This window comes from Colossoma macropomum, unplaced genomic scaffold (assembly GCF_904425465.1).
Source record: "Colossoma macropomum unplaced genomic scaffold, Colossoma_macropomum, whole genome shotgun sequence".
NCBI classification, from domain to species: domain Eukaryota; kingdom Metazoa; phylum Chordata; class Actinopteri; order Characiformes; family Serrasalmidae; genus Colossoma; species Colossoma macropomum.
The window spans coordinates 5,106,606-5,122,981 of NW_023494801.1; the positions used below are offsets into that span (position 1 = coordinate 5,106,606).

The 16,376-nt window shown below is 40.4% G+C and overlaps 1 protein-coding gene across 1 annotated transcript in view; it reads left to right on the top strand.

Moving 5' to 3' along the window:
* The window catches only part of map3k3 (mitogen-activated protein kinase kinase kinase 3), a 32,617-nt gene extending 26,734 nt beyond the window's left edge, over positions 1-5,883 (top strand). Inside the window, exon 18 of the mRNA XM_036589683.1 lies at positions 2,498-5,883. Coding sequence (XP_036445576.1) covers positions 2,498-2,726 — 229 coding nt within the window. The 3' untranslated portion in view covers positions 2,727-5,883. The remainder of the gene's footprint in view (positions 1-2,497) is intronic.
* The last annotated feature ends 10,493 nt before the right edge of the window (positions 5,884-16,376 follow it).

Below are 16,376 nucleotides of genomic sequence, written 5' to 3' on the forward strand. Positions count from 1 at the left end.
TAATAATTGTGGAGCGGTCTTCTGTAATTGACAGAACCCGGAGCTCCCTCAGTTATAGTCCTGTTTCAGTCCACCTCATGCTAACAGAATAGCAAAACCTGCTAATAGAGACATCCATGCGACTTGTTATAATTGTTACTTAATATGTCCTGTAGCGTAACCAACATGTACGTCTGGGTTATCTGTGGGAATCTGGGGACGTTGCACAGATGTTGGCCAAATTACATTATATAATGTCCTTCGGTAAATGAAATCCAGCTCCAAAAGTGCTTTGAAACAATATATTCTAATTTATCAAAGATGAATGTTTGTAATTAGCAGGGTATCAACTAAACCGTTCAATGTTTCTGTCTGAACAATGAACTTTAAAAGTGCCTTTTTGAAAAAGCCTCAGCATAAAGGGTCAAGAAATCAAAAGTCTGATGCCCATATAAGTGTGTCTTTGATACAGAGACAGTGGAACATTGGGAGAAAATTCCACTTATCCGTCTGAGACAGGAATGAAAATGGCCAACGAGCACCAGATGAATGAGTGAATTCATTGTAGTTATAAGCAGGATCTGATATAATAACTCATTTTATAGTGAAACAGCCAGCATAACTATGTGAACTAATATGGAAAATGAAGGGCAGGAATTTTTGAGAAAAAAGAGGCGTTGTTAAAGGGTAAAATGTAATGGACCAAATAAAGATTTCTGAAGGAGAAAGCCTATTTTAAAAAAGGGAAAGGGGAACAGGGCTATTTTTAAGGACGAGAATATACAACAGGCCCATACTTCCACACATAAACTCTCCATAGGAGGAGCTTACCTGCTGTCAAGGGATCCCCCTTAACAATCTGATTGGACACCGTCCCATCAGCCGAGGGATATGATTGGCTGAGAGCCAGCCAGTTGGCACATAAAAGTGGTCTGGAATGTTCCGAGTTGAGTAAAGTCCCGAGGGGTCTTTGTGGGGAAAGGCAGTTTAAGCTGATCGAGAAGGCCTGTCAGTTTTCTCATCCTTTTGCACTTTTTACACACACACAGAAACACTTCCACCTCAATGTACATATTCTCTCTATCTCTCAAACACACACATACACAGAGCTCTCTCACTCATGCTATTAGTGCTCAGTGCTCCAGCCAGCAAAAACACCCTTTAATTGTCAACAGCTCTGTGGGGGAAAGTTTCCACCAAAACATTCCTGTGCAGCCTCCACACTCAAATAGGCAGCCGTTGGATAGGCCCTGTGAATCTGATATATGCATGTATGAGCAGCTTTGTCTGCCGTTGTTCTGCCTCTCACCCTAGTGAAAAAGCTCAAAAGTACTTTTAGTGAAACCACAGTGGTTTGTTTAGTACATCTTTGCCTTGCTGACTGCCATACAGGGATATTATTAGTGATGCACTGATCTGATACACTGAATCGGTATTGACACCTATACTGATCTTATTTAATGGATCGGGTATCGACCAGACGTGAACGATTCACTGTCACTACTGTTTCTTAAACACGGTTGCTCTAAAATGGAAGAGTGACATTGCAAATTGAGATATACATCAAATTATCACTTCCCATTTTTATTAATGGAACTGAATGCTCTACATGCATATAATTGTGAATGATCACATTATAGGCAAGCGTGAAATGAGATGAACCGTGGAATGCACCTTGTGTTTTTCCACAAAGCATTGCAGCATGTCAAAATAAAACCTCTCTACACAAAGCACATTGGAAAAATAATTGGAAAAGAGGAGAGGCCTCTTAGCTGCGCCGTACCACAGGTCATGCAGCCGAGCACTACTGGTCCAGGCAGCCCCACAGCTGCAGTACAGCGTCAACTAAGTAGCCAGCCCAGGCTGCGATGTCATAGGTCTCCAGTCCAGAGAGCCTCGTAGTCGTGATACAGCGTCACTCAAGCAGCTGGTCCAGGCTGCATCATAGGTGTGATGCCAGCCCAAGAAGCCTCTCAGCCACAGTTGAAAAATCGCTGTCAGCCACTGTCTTGGTGGACATGATGACAAACTCCTCAGCCAGCAGGGAAACATTAAAACATACACACAAACAATACAAAACAAAAAAACATTATGAAGCGGCAGCCATATTGCGCCAGCATACTTACAGCGGAGTGCACACTCATGTTTTACAAATACTAATTACCAAAATGTCCCTAAAATAGATGTTTTGGAATACATTTTTCAATTCTAATAGCTCATTATATGATGTATGCAGATTTTAAATAGAAGAAGAGAAAAAAATAGCAAACATTAGTACTTAGTATTGGCTGATAGCCTAAATTCAGGTATTGGAATCAGTATCGGGATAGAAAAGGTTGGATCGAAGGATATTTTGACATTAGTTCAACTTTAAATTCAGCATTTAAATTGTGTTTTTTTTTTTTATCATGAACAAATTCAAATAGGAGTGATGAATGTTTGGCATTTTTTTTGTATCTGTTTTTGTTTGTCTCTTTTTATTTACATGCGTCTCATTGTGTGTGTTTTTTGTGGTAAGGAGCCTCGGCTGCACCGTGGTGGAAATGCTGACGGAGAAGCCCCCTTGGGCAGAATATGAGGCCATGGCGGCCATTTTTAAAATAGCCACTCAGCCGACTAATCCCATGCTGCCCTCCCATATCTCGGAACAGACTCGAGATTTCATCCGCCGCATCTTTGTGGAGGCCAAGCTCAGGCCCAGTGCGGAGGAGTTGCTCAGACACCCCTTCTCCCAAATCCTCTGCTGAAGAACCCACTCTGCCTAAGGCCTAAAAAAACGGACATCTGGGCCAAGGACTCAAGTGATGATCACAAAGCACAACTCCAGAGGCAGTCTACACTCCATTTTGAATAGAATGTGTGAACTGCCATCATGCAGTCAGCAGCTAACAGATTCAGTTCTCAAATCTGGCTGTAGAAGACAGTCTTTCAGTGCTGGCTCTATAACAGCAGGGGGCGACAAAGGACACTTGAGTGCTGCAGCAGGCACTTTTTTCTAAGAAATTCAACAGTATGTATTGACAAAATGGTAGATCACCTGAATGGCTTCTTACTGGACTCTACTTTTCAAAACACCATCTGTGCCTTCTGAAACCAAGCTGCTAAAGCTTAAACTCTTAAATACAAGGTGAACGCTGACCCTTTGACTGTTGTGGAAAGGCACGAGGCACGAAGGCAACAAAAGATCATTCCCAAAGACTGGTTGTTTTTTATAGTACATCCAAATTAGTTAGGTTTAGGTTTTGACTGAAGTCCTAGGAGCTCTAGGACCTGTTGTGTGACCTGAAGGCTTCTTCATAAGCTGCCAGTGTTGTTGTATCTGTGCCTCTGCTGGAGACGTACAGTTTTTAGGGATGAATTTTTATTTCTGCATGTTCTCTTGACTATGCTAGTTTCATATGACTGTAAGATGTGTTTCACACATACTACCTCTGCGTGGCTTGACTTTATTTTTGTTTTGGTGCTCATGTTAACAGGTTACAGCAGGGAATGCCAGTGTTATCCACTGGTGTGGCTACAGCTTCTGCTTAGTTGGAATGAAAGCAGTGCAGCACTGCATCCCAGACACATCCCAGAGGAGGCAGTTACACTGTTGAGCCTATTTTATCGGCAAAGTACAGTGAAATCAGCTATAAAAGCCAACGAAAACAAAACTCTGAACCAAATATTTAAATGGTAAAACTCTATGATCCCTACTTATTATCATATGAACTGTAGCTGTAGCTGTAGCAGTCATGTCACGCAGAGGTACATGTGAAAAAGGCCTAAGGTTGAGCTCCCTCAGTCATAGCAGCACTGGCTTAGTTGCCCATTCATTGATGGAGAGGTTGAGCCATTTGTGCCTGATGCATAAAACAACCTGTCCCAGCTGTGTTTCGGTTGTTATAGCTTCTTTTTCGCCCTTTAAAGGCTGCTGTCCTTTGACTAAATGCTCTTTGTGACAGGGTATGTAGTTTTAGTTAGACAATGAACTCTGTCTTCCACTTTTTCCATAGTACCTGAGAATTCATACATGCAAAGTTCTTAAGACTGAAAAAAGCATATTTAATTTTGGTCAAGACTTTGCTTTGTACCCTTTTCATAGTTAGGCTACGTTGCATTGTGTTGGCTCCTGTAGAGGGCACCATCTGAGTGCTTTAGAAGCAGCTACTATAACTCAGAATAAGCCAAATAACACGTAAGGGCTGTAAAAATGATATTTCTTGCCAGATTATAAACTGGTTAGATTGGCTAAGGAGGTTTAAGGTGTTAAAAGCACATTAGGATTTCAAGCTGATTATTTTTTAATATTTTTTTTTCTGGTCTTCCTGAACGCCAGTCGAAAGAGATTTAGGGAACGTCTGATGTATGGAAGTGTTGTGCCTTAAAGCTTGACGTGGCAGTGTTTTGAACTCCTTTGGATCAGATGCACTTTTGTAAAATGAATGTTGTTGTATTTACCAAATTTTTTTCATATTTTACCAAATTTTTCATAATGTGAAATCTCTTTTATTTATATCCTAGTGCGCAGCCATCTTTTTATATACACAAATATTCATGTATAAATATATATATTTTTATATATGGACTCTAGACTATTTGAAATAGGTTGATGTCTTTTGGAATATGAAACATGAGACGAGATGTTAGAAACTAGAACAAAAAAAAAAACAACAAATGAAATCGTGTAAGCAGCTGGTTTTGCAGAGATTTACAGCGTTTTAGTGCATTTCGAGGTGGAAAAACGCACTCTGGCTGTCTCTGAACTGAGCAAAGCAGAAACCTGTTTGCGTGTGTATGCATGTTTGTGTGTCTGAGCAGTGAGAAGAAACAGATCCTGATTCTGTTAGTGGTTCAAGGCTGCAAGTGATTATTTCGAGAATTTTTTGATTTATTACCATATCAAATCATTATGCCTTCTGCATTTTTATTCTCACATCATGGCATTGCCATCATTTAAAGTTGCTATTAATCTCAGCTAGACACCTGTAACAGTACACATTTTGAGCTTTGATGTGATTTTCAATTCTGAGATTAAGATTTGATTCAATTAGCTTTAAAAATGTCATGTTAACTTTAACCAAAGATCACAGCTGCTAGAATTTCTAAGCGACTTCAGAAAAAATACATAGTGGTAGCCACATCCCCTCACAGCCCAGTTTGCAATGATAGGACAAACCCAAACACCTAGTCAACAGCAGTTTCCACAGAAGACAGTTAATGAGAGTGACAGTAGAAGAGTTTTACACCATTAACTGTTGTATAGCCTGGTTTAGAATGTTGAGAGAGAGAGAGAAATGAGAGATTTTGAGGGTTTTAGAAAGTGATGTACCTTTTTATTGCATGTAGAATGAGTTTAGTCAATATAAGCATGCGGGATTAGGTATAATGTGTGAAAGTGCTGAACGATGAAGTGAATTAGAGGTGCTGCTCAGGTATCAGGGCAGTTAGACGCCAGAGGGCGGAGTTCCACTCAGCTTGACGACTTTGTTTAGCTCAGGGTTTGAGTGACAGGTGCCCAACATGCGGGCACGCACACGCTCTGACCAATCAGTGTCTGCTTTTGTTTTTCCACTTCTGCCCTTCCTTCTTTTTCTTCTGTAAAAAGGAAAGACCTCCTCCAAACGTATCTTTTATGAATGGATCAAGTGAGATACAATATGGCTGCTACATGTTTTGGGCAGCTAGATATTAATATTGATATCAAACTTACAGATTCAGCCTTAGAGGAACGTCAAAGTTTTTTTTGTTTTGTTTTGTTTTTCTTATAGTATTTTTGTTTTGAATTGTGAAAACCCTGGGGTAAGCAAAAGACTATGAACCATTAGGTTAAATATATATGAATATGTATCTTGACGTGGGACTTGCAGTGCAAAGTCCAATGTATCAAAGTTATTTACTTTTAATAAAATAACTGTATGCCCAGTTATGTTTTTTTCTTCATTTAATATGCGGTTATTTGTTGGTTTTATCATTTTTTGGATAATATTGCTCATGTATCTTTGAAGATACAGTACCAGTCAAAACTTATTTCGGGACATCTTGATCCAAATCCTTGTGTTAAATGTTTTAAGTGTGATTGAAGTTGGAGTCTATGTATAAATTAGACATTTTTTGTGAAATTTCACATTCGCAAATTTTAATTTCCATTGATGCCACAGCCGTCCAAACCAGGAGCCCAAAAGACGCACGTTTGTGCTCTCTCTCTCTGGGCGGGTAGAGTGGTCGTCTCTCTCCCCCTATGACTGAGAGCACTGCTAGCCAACGTGGGCGGCAGTTAGCTGACGTCACAGAGCTGGCAGTTAGTGTTCTCCTCCAAGCATGTTGAACTATTCAGTGATGCAGCGTTAGTGGCAGTTTGAAAAAAATGTGGTGCTGCTTAATGTGTTTCGGAGGTAGCTTGTGCTGGCCTTCACTCTCATACTCTACTCTCTTGGAAGCGTAATGTGATAGGAGGAGACCCAGCTATTGGGTGGCATTAGACACAATTAAATTGGGGAGAAAATAGAAAAAATGCAAAAAAGAGCATAACACGGTTATAAAATTTGTTAAAAATGTTGTGACTTCTCAACCAATTTTAAAAATATATTGATTCAAATTTGCTTTTTTGATAAAGTGTCAGTAATTGAGAATTTACGCAATAATGCATATTTAAAATTCTGAAACAGAGCCTAATGCACAGGCACATATACGTTTTTTGCATCATTATATTTTAAGCAGAGGCTTCCTTTTTTATTTCTGAGTATTTTTGAATTTATGAAAGGCAATGTATGTATTATTGTTCAGTGATGTCTGCTACTGTCCTGTGCCTCTTTTTATAAGCTTCACTACTAATTTTCCAGTATAATCCATAGTGATGGCTCTATTTTACTGCTATTCTAAACTGTGATTTAAACGTCTGATACTATACCTGTAAGAGTGTGTGAGCGCTGTGGTCTGGCTGACAGTGTGCTGCTGAGCTGCTTGGCAGGGTCGTCTCGGTCTCTGTCCGTGTTGGAGTCAGTGTAAAGCTGCCACAGCACTAAATAACAGACTGACTTTATGAATAGACTCTATTGTGACATCAGTAAAGAAGCTGCTCAATTGATGCTTTTCTTCTCTCCTCTTCTTCTCTCTGTGAAATAAATGGGTAGATGGAGTGAGAGAGAGACACATTAACGTCAGATGGAAGGAGAACTACACAAAGGTTCCTTTACGTGACTGGTGTAAACGGCCTGATGGCTTTGCTGTTGCTGCTTTATTGCTCTGTTTTTCTCCAGATACAGTTTGATGGCCTTGGAGTCCCATGCGGTGAGGGAAGAAGACCACTATCCTGCAGAGCCGTAGACTCCAGTGAAATCATAAGCAGTGCAGAAATAATGTGGCAGTTTATGGATTCATTTATGGTATGTCTATTTATAGGCATTTATGCTATGCTTCTGACAGTTTACAGCCACATTGCTCTGTAGATCCACTTTACAGGATAAATTTATCAAACTCTCATTACATACGCATGTACAGATATATATCTGGATGATGCTTGCTGAGGGATGGGGGAGAAGGAGGACCATCCTACCCACCCAAAGAGAGCAATAGGCTTTACTGAATAGGTTTTACTGAAAAATATAAAATGCAGAAATTGACATTTTAGCACAGCATTGAGTAAACGTTGCTCTGTTCTTTCAGGGTACCATAAATGTGTAATTTATTTTTAATACAATATTTTTTAGGCCATTATCTGGCAATACCGACAAATTGTGTATCATCTTGGATTCCTAGTCTGAAGTGTGAAACTATTTTATCACACTAGGACTGCAGATCTTACATTCTTCATTTTTCACTTTAAAAAAGAAAAATCCTACCACTGTGGTTTGTATGTGGGCAGCAGGGAAGAAAGCAAGAGCCATTCATTTGGATTATGTGTGAATCTCCTTGGGGCCAGAGGATAATCACCAAATTATGCCCAGTAAACACTCTTATGTGTCTGTTTCCTCTGTTTACATTCATTTTTTTGATGTGTATCAGTGATAATTACGAAAAACATTTTAGGCATGCCAGGGTCAGCATATATGAGCCACTCTACTGAAACTGTGTGAATTAGTCCCACAGTAGCCAAATTATTTAAAAAAAAAAACAATTTAAATAGTTCAATTCAGACCTTATACGTTTACATGAATGGTGTTATGATCTATTTAGACCCAAAGCATCTGTTAAGATAATAAGCTAAATATATACAAAATCATGATTTACGGGTTGTTTTCTATTGGGAGGTGGCTGTCCCAAACCCTAACCTCTACTTTTACACTTATACTTTTTTCATTTTTTAGTTTTTTTGATTTCTTTTAAAATTAAGTTGAAAGATTTAGATTTATGAGTTTAATTTTTAAATAAGAAAAATTTATTTTAAAAAATGCTGTCCCGTGTTTTCATGTTACTACTGAAACACAGAGTTTTAGTCCATAGGTGGAGCCTTATTTAAGCCACGCCCTTGCATTTTAGAGCAGGAAGTGAGACTGTATTTCTGTCCCTTGTGGCCACGTGATGAGCAGATTCCATTGTTTTGAAGTAAACGTGTCCCAGTGTGTGAAAATCAGTGTGAAAAATTAAGAATTGTCACTCCCTAAACACATTTTCTGCAATTAAGTAAACTTTTTTTGTGTTATAATGAAAATATGGATTTTATGTGTGTACAACTATTCAAAGCGATGTTTGTTAGTCATTTACGGCTAGTGTTTTTGAGTTCTGTTAAAAAAAAACAAAAGTCGCTACCGAAATGATCACTACTAAGCATTTAATAAAGTTTCTGTGGTGTTATGATTGTTTTGGTAGTGACAAAACAGAATCTTCAATCATGTGTTTTGATAAAATAAACATAATTAAAAGACAAGGTTACTCAGAGCAAAAGGGTTTAGTCTGAAGTCCAAGTCAGATCACGTATGAAATGGGTTCTCAACTCTGAACTAATTTTGTAGAATGATCCATATACCCTCTCCTTTTCCACTTCATCTTAGTCCATTTTAAACGAGCCTGGGCCCAGAGAAGGCGGCGGCGTTTCTGGATCCTGTTTATATATGGTTTCTTCTTTGCATGTGAGAGTTTTAACTTGTATTTGTAGATGCAGCGGCGAGCTGTATTCGCAGACCGTGGTTCTCGGAAGTGTTTCTGAGCCTGTGCAGTGATTTTGTCTGTTCTTAAGGCAGTGCCACCTGAGGGCCTGCAGTCTTTCACAGAGTGGTGAACCCCTCCCCATCTTTACTCCTGAAAGACCTCTCTGAGATGTTTTTTTATACCCTATCATGTTACTGACCTGTTGCCAATTATCCTAATTAGTTGTGAGATGTTCCGCCAGGTGTGTTTTTAGCATTACACTACTTTACCCATCCTTTGTTGCCCCAGTCCTAACTTTTTGAAACATGTTGCTGGCATGAAATTCAAATTGAATGTATATTTTTCCAAAAACAATAATTTTCTCACTTTCAATATTTGATATGTTGTCTTTGTGCTATTTTAAATTAAATATAGGGTTTAAATGATTTGCAAATCATTGCTTTGTTTTTATTTTAATTTTGCACAGCGTCCCAACTTTTTTGGACGTGCGGGTGGAAAGGCACAACTACTTTTGTTTCTCTGTACACACATTTTTTTTCTATCATACAATATTTTCATCAGAGCTGTGTATGTGTTTTTGTCCTGTCTAACTGGAGCAGGCCAGTATTCTTCCTCAGTATTAGCCATTTAATTGAGGCAGGCCAGGGGGTCTGTCTACTGCATTGTGAACAGACTGAGCTTTGGACGGCCCAGTGCTGAGTCATTCCATTCCCCAAAGTACACCAGCACTGACCCCCATTTATCCTCAGCAGTCTGAATTGGATGACATGACATGTAAACTATGTTGAAGCCTGCTCATGTTTTGTGAATATAAAATGAATAGTTGAGATTTGCTCTCAATTTTTATCTGAACTTGAGCAACGGACTCTCACACAGCTCAAAACAGTAGGAGAAACCACATAAGCAGTTTGAGGGTTTGGAGACCTCTCTGGTGGAAAGGTATAATTGCAGGCAATGTACAGAAGAACGTTTTATAATGTTGGTTGTCCTTCGGACCCCTTCCCTGAGTGGATTTGGTCTCATTTGGACTTGGTCTCATCTCGGTCTCAAGAATACTTGGACTCAGTCTCATCTTGGTCTTCTCATCACCCGGTCTTGTCTCAGTCTCAACATGATTTGGACTCAGTCTTATTTCAGTCTCAACATGATTTGGACTTGTTCTTGTTTCAGTCTCGACATGATTTGGACTTGGTCTTGTCTCAGGCTGAACACGATTTGGACCCGGCCTTGTCTCAGGCTGAACACGATTTGGACTCGGCCTTGTCTCAGGCTGAACATGATTTGGGCTTTGTCTTGTCTCGGTCTCAACACGATTTGGATTCGGTCTTGTGTTAGTCTCAACACGATTTGGACTCGGCCTTGTCTCAGGCTGAACATGATTTGGACTTTGTCTTGTCTCGGTCTCAACACGATTTGGACTCGGCCTTGTCTCAGGCTCAACATCAATACTGATGTTGATGGCTAATCTTATATCAATATAGCTAAAAATGAAATGAAGGATGGTAAAATGAATGTAAAAAGAAGTCAGTTTCATCTGAAGGTCTGAGATATTACTGAGAAACTGAATTTGAGGCTGTATAAATTGTTACTATTAATACTGAAAGACATTCAACAAAGCTATACTTTTGAAATAAGCTAGTAAGCTAAGAGATGAGAGTTGATCTTACTGTGTCAGAGGAGTTTCTGTTTTTGTCAGTTAGGCACTGAATGCCTGTCTTCAGCTGGAGTAGGTGGTTGAAATGGCATGTGGCTTCTCTTAGCATGTTATCAGCTTTATGAGAGTGGTAAGCTGCTGCCTCAGAGCAGACAGTTCATTTTACCAGCCAGAGAGCTGTAACCAATCTAGCATAATTGTGTGTAATGTTTGTCTTTTTGTTTATTTTCCAAAATGAGTAGTGTGTGCATTTAAAAACTGTCTAGAAGATCAGAAACTCGCATGCAGGACAGCAGTCTGGGCAGTCCGAGGGTGGGTATCTGGGTTGTAGGGTAGGTCAATTTTAATATCAGGTTGAGATTAAGAATGAATAGTTGAGACTGGATTCATGGATTGAAACAGTTTACATGAAAAGATTTCCATCTTACTTACCATATGCCCTTCATACGTAACTGATTAGCTTTAGGATATTTGTACTACAGAATCCCAGCACACACAGTCTGTCAGACTAAAAGTAGTCTGTTAGTCTGGCTGTGGCTTTGCCTTGGCTTGCGATCACTCAGTGGAAGTAGCATTAGCATTCAGTAAATGTTCTCCAGCACTCCTTCACACCGCAGACACACATGAATCAGCTGTTGGACTTAATCTCAGCCTTACAACTTAAGAAACAGAACAAGGTACTGAAAAAAAGCAACACAGAGAAAAGAGAAAGAATGAAGAAGGTTATTTGAGAAAAGAGAAAGCTGGAAGGAGTTAGCGAGAAAGAGTTTGTTTTGGAAAACGGTTGTACTGTACTCGTTTGACTTGAACTTCTGACTCCTAACTTCAACAACCTTTCACAACTCTCTCCCCCTTTTCTCTCTGAATGTTTACTCTCTGAAAGGTACTCCCTCAGTTACAGCCTCTAAGGCAACCACACCGGCCCCTTTAGAACTCCCCTCAGGGTTGTGAGTAGTTTCTTTTTAATGATGGCACCACACTAATACAGCCTCTACAGAGAAAAACCCTGCACTGCACAAATCACCACTGGACTTACAGTGGAGATGCTCCATCACACCACAGGGGCTGTTAGCATTCTCCTCACTCTGTAATGTTCTCTCAGCCCATACACACTATGGGTCACCACTTAGATTGATGGACTGAACTGAAGATAATGAGACTTAACTACCAACCACACGTACTTACTTACATTAGTGCTTAAATAAGACATCGTTGTTGTTGCAGTGAGCAATTATAATATATACAAACCCAATTCCAAAAAAGTTGGGCCAATAGTAAAATGCAAATAACAGAAGGCAGCGATTTGTAAAAATTGTCTTCTGCATGTATTTAAGTGAATACAGCACGAAGAAGAGTTACTAACATTTTACTCTTGTCAACTTTATTGGTTTCTGTAAATATGTACTTCTCAATTTAACAGTTGGGAATTGCGGCCCAAATGCGACAGTTATCACCACCCACCCCTAATTCTTGAACATGAAGCTCAAGTCAGCTATTCGCCAGCTTCTTGTTGGAACTGTCCCATTCCACCTTAAATGGTGCAGCAGTTCTGATGTCAGAGGTTCCAGAATATAACTGCTGCTCCATTTAAGGTGGAACGGGAAATTTAGCTAGCTAGCTACTGAGACATCAGCATTCTACTGGTGATTTTTGTGCTTGTTATGATGAAAAGGACCATAATGCATTGAAACGACCTTAAACTAAGATAATACAATGGTTCATTTTTTAATTGGAGAAAATTCACACATTTGTGTGTTTCTTTGGTCTTTTTTTCTCATAACACTCTGTTTGGAGTGAACCTCTAAAAAAACCTCCATTTGGAGGGTCATGTAGCCACCCTACCCCTCTATCTCAACAAAAATCAGGACACCCTACCCCTAGGTGTGAACTTGCAAAACAGAGGGGTTAGGGCTAAGTGTTCGAGGTGAGGGGTGAAATGGGATTGGGCCTCTATGTCCATAGCCATGCTACAATTAAAAACATTTTATCCCAGTGAAAGGTGCCTATATGTTCCCTTTTCGTAGGATTTTGTGCCCCATTCTACAGAGCATCTTTCATAGTTGTGTGTGTATTTCCCTACCAGCAGCGCTCTCTGTGTTTGTACCTTTTTAAAGACAGGTCTAGCTTTTTTTGATATTTTAATCATATTCTGTGATAGTTTCAGTACAACAATTCTGTCTTGTCAGTGACCTCACCTGCAGCCCAGTCATTTTCAGTAAAGTGGGCGGTGTTGATTGTTATAGTCAGTTGAGTTAAAGCAGAGAGGGACTGTACCAGGTCAGAACACTTTCAGACGGCTTGCTCATAATGAACCTCCTTTCTTGATGAAAACTGTACTTTTCTCAGCAGTGTGTGGAACATCTTCTCCAGAACCAAAACAAACCCTACTCACCACTTGCTCCTTGGCTGAAGAATGACCACTGGCTGAGACCACCGTGACTGTAGCATAACTGTAACATAGTGGACAATTTAAGCCAGAAATCTGAAAGTAAATTGACAGTTACTGGTCACTGTTTGACTTTTTCAGCGTTTGTGGTCCTTCACATATAATATCTTTTTCTATATTTTCAGTACTTTCTACTGTTACCCTGAGCGTAAGTATGTACACTCTAAATATTCTGTGCATATTCATTTCTCCTGACATCCTTTTCAGTCAAAACCTCCCCACCAGCATCACCACCAGAACTTAGACTCTCTCTCTAAATACCTCCAGCCTGCCAGCCATCAGTGGTGGCATTTGATGACCTCATCTCCCATAAATCTGACAGGACAATGAGAGCAGTGAGCATGATGCGTTCAGTCAGCCGGACTGCTCAGTGCCCCGAGTCTGTCTCTCTTAGTCAGGTTTACCACAACTCTCTCTACAATAGCATCCACAGTAGTGCAAATTAGACTAGGCTATGACTCAAACGTGATCTCTACAAAACATGATTATGACTATGTCCTGTAACAAGACCCTTGGAGGTCATTGCTTTCATTTCTATATTTCTATTTTCTCTATATTTTTTTAATATTCTTTACTGTCTAAGCTGGTTTTTGCTGGTCTAGTTCTGGTTCAGCAGATCACTCAGCATGACCATGCTGGCTGACCAGCGTACCAGGATCCAAAACACAACATATGCTGGTGACCAGCCATGCTGATCAGTGCTGTTTTTTTCCTAGCACTGAAAGCAGTTAGCAAACTGGCTAACACCCAACATAAGCAGGAAAACCACAGGTGTAAAGATAATAAGCTCACCACACAAAAAATTAGTCACCTGTGACTGAAACAAATCTAATAGCTTATAATACCTCTACGAGCACAAATAACAGCTGAGCTTCGATTTGGCCTGGACTGGACAAGTTTTTGGATGTAGGCGACATCGAGATTCAGCCACTCTTTCATCAAAGAATTGTGCAGTTCGGCCAGATTTCGTGGAGCCCTCCCTGGCGTCTTACTTGTTGTTCCAGGTTGTCCCACAGATTTTCAAAAGGATTCAAATCTGGGGATTCTACGGTCCAGTCCAGATGAGTGAATGCTGCTGAATGTTCATCATGCAAACCTGTCACATTTACAGCCCTGTGAACCCGAGAATTGTCATTTTGGTATATAGGAATATTATGTTCCTCGGTAAGATGATGAGCAAAAGGCAAAACCTGGTTGTCCAGCAGCTCAGTGTAGGCACTGTGGTTCAAATTTACTGTCACATCAACCAAAGAACCCATTATCACATAAATAAATCACCCCAGAACATCACAGAGCCTCCAGCTTGAACCACACCTTGCACGCAGTCTTCATTGAAGGCTTCCTGAGGTCTACGATGAACACGATGCCCAGCATCATTCACATACAGGCAGGAACGAGGTTCATCTGACCAGATAACACATTTCCAGTCATGAACAGTTCAGTTTTTGTGTCACTTCGCCCGCTGTAACTGGGAAACTTTGTGAGCAGAGGTGAGCAAAGGCCTCTTGCTTGCCACTCTGCACTATATGTTCATGGTGCAGAGTGTTCTTTCAGAAATTGGTTGTGAAGGACCTGCATTGACAATTCCTGCCTGGAAGTGAAGCAGCTTTTATTCACAAGCTGTTAAACACGCCGGTGGTCTCTGTTCGCCACTGCGGTTAGACCTGTATGACCGTACGCTCAGATACACCTGCAAATTCAGCTACTTCCTTCAGGTATTTATAGCCTAATCATCCTCATGCAACGCCATCTGCAGGAGCCTGAAGTTACTACCACCTTAAATAATATTAAGGTGGTAGTAACTTCTAATATTTTGTCCAGGGAGTTTAATATAATCCTGTCTTACATTTTTTTATTCATAGCCAGTGAGGAAGAAATGATGTTTAGCCTTCTGGCTTGCTAGCTAGTCATGACTTGTGATAGCATAGCATCCTATTTAACACTGGTAAAGGAGAGCTGTGTGAGTGTTACGACAGTGTGCAGTTTCATCTGTGCTCATGCTGCTTCCTCTGCATTGTGTTTGAAAATACAAATAAAGCTGTTACAAGGATTGTGGATACAGGCTTTTTATGTAAATTTAAGGCCTTTTTTAGGTGAAGTGGACAATATTTGGCTCTATTTCAAGAAAAGTGGCAGCAGTGTAAGTGTAATGTCAAACTGCAGAAAACTATGTCATTATTTTCTCTTTTTTCCTGGGGAAGGACCCTCATGCCCCTGATTCCAATTGTGCCCCCCCACAGGAAATTACATTGAATTCCACTGAAATTAATGTAATTTCACACACAAAATTTTGATGGTAGAACTAGTGTGACTGGGCCTATATAAGTATCTGCACTGTCAGTCCTATCACATTAATTATTATTCTTTATTAATTATTATTATTTACGCAGTTTCTTGTGCTACAGGTTATGCTTACCAGTTTTGGAGGCCAAATGTCAGCGTGCACCTGCATGGATACATTGGCCCTTGGAAGCCCAACACTTTAAGAGAACTCTGGGCCAAACCGCATAGTTTAGAGCCTCGATGCACTGTGCTCGGAGCTATGCTCCCCATTCTGGCATATCATGAAGGGATGCTGGCCCTGCCATCCTGCATTCATAAGGAGAAATAACCTATTATAGACGCATGGCACGACTGCAGTTTAATCATGAATCTTAACATTAGGGCTTTCTTGTGTACTGGCAGCTGTTTTGCCTGACAAGCCAAACGGGGGGGCGAGAGAACAAAAATCACTTCTGTAAGGATTTGTAATGGTTTTATAACTTCAGTGTGACTCTGAGTGTTCTGGATCCAGGCTAGTGGCGCGACTGTCGGGGCCCATCATCAGGTGATCTCAAGTTTGTTGCTGTGGCCAGGAGTCCATAATCGTCCTCGCTCTTTTTGGTTGACCTCGCAATGCAGACGAAACAAAATTAGCAGTTTTCTCCTCCAAGCGTGTTGAGCTGTTGCAGTAGGAGCAGTTTATAAAGATGTGGTGGCACTTCACGTGTCTCGGGGGAGGCACATGCAAGCCTTCACCCCCCCAGTTTGGTAGCATCGTGTGATAGAGATAGACTTCTGGCTGTTTCACACATACTGACATTTTGTTGCTCGTGTTAACGGTTCAGAGCATTCACACAGGCTGCATGAGCAGTCCGACGCCATACAGAATCAGCATGGCATTTAGAGCATAGCCATGGAGACAGGTTTTTTTGAATACAGTGAAATAAGCTACAATAACTAATTAAAATG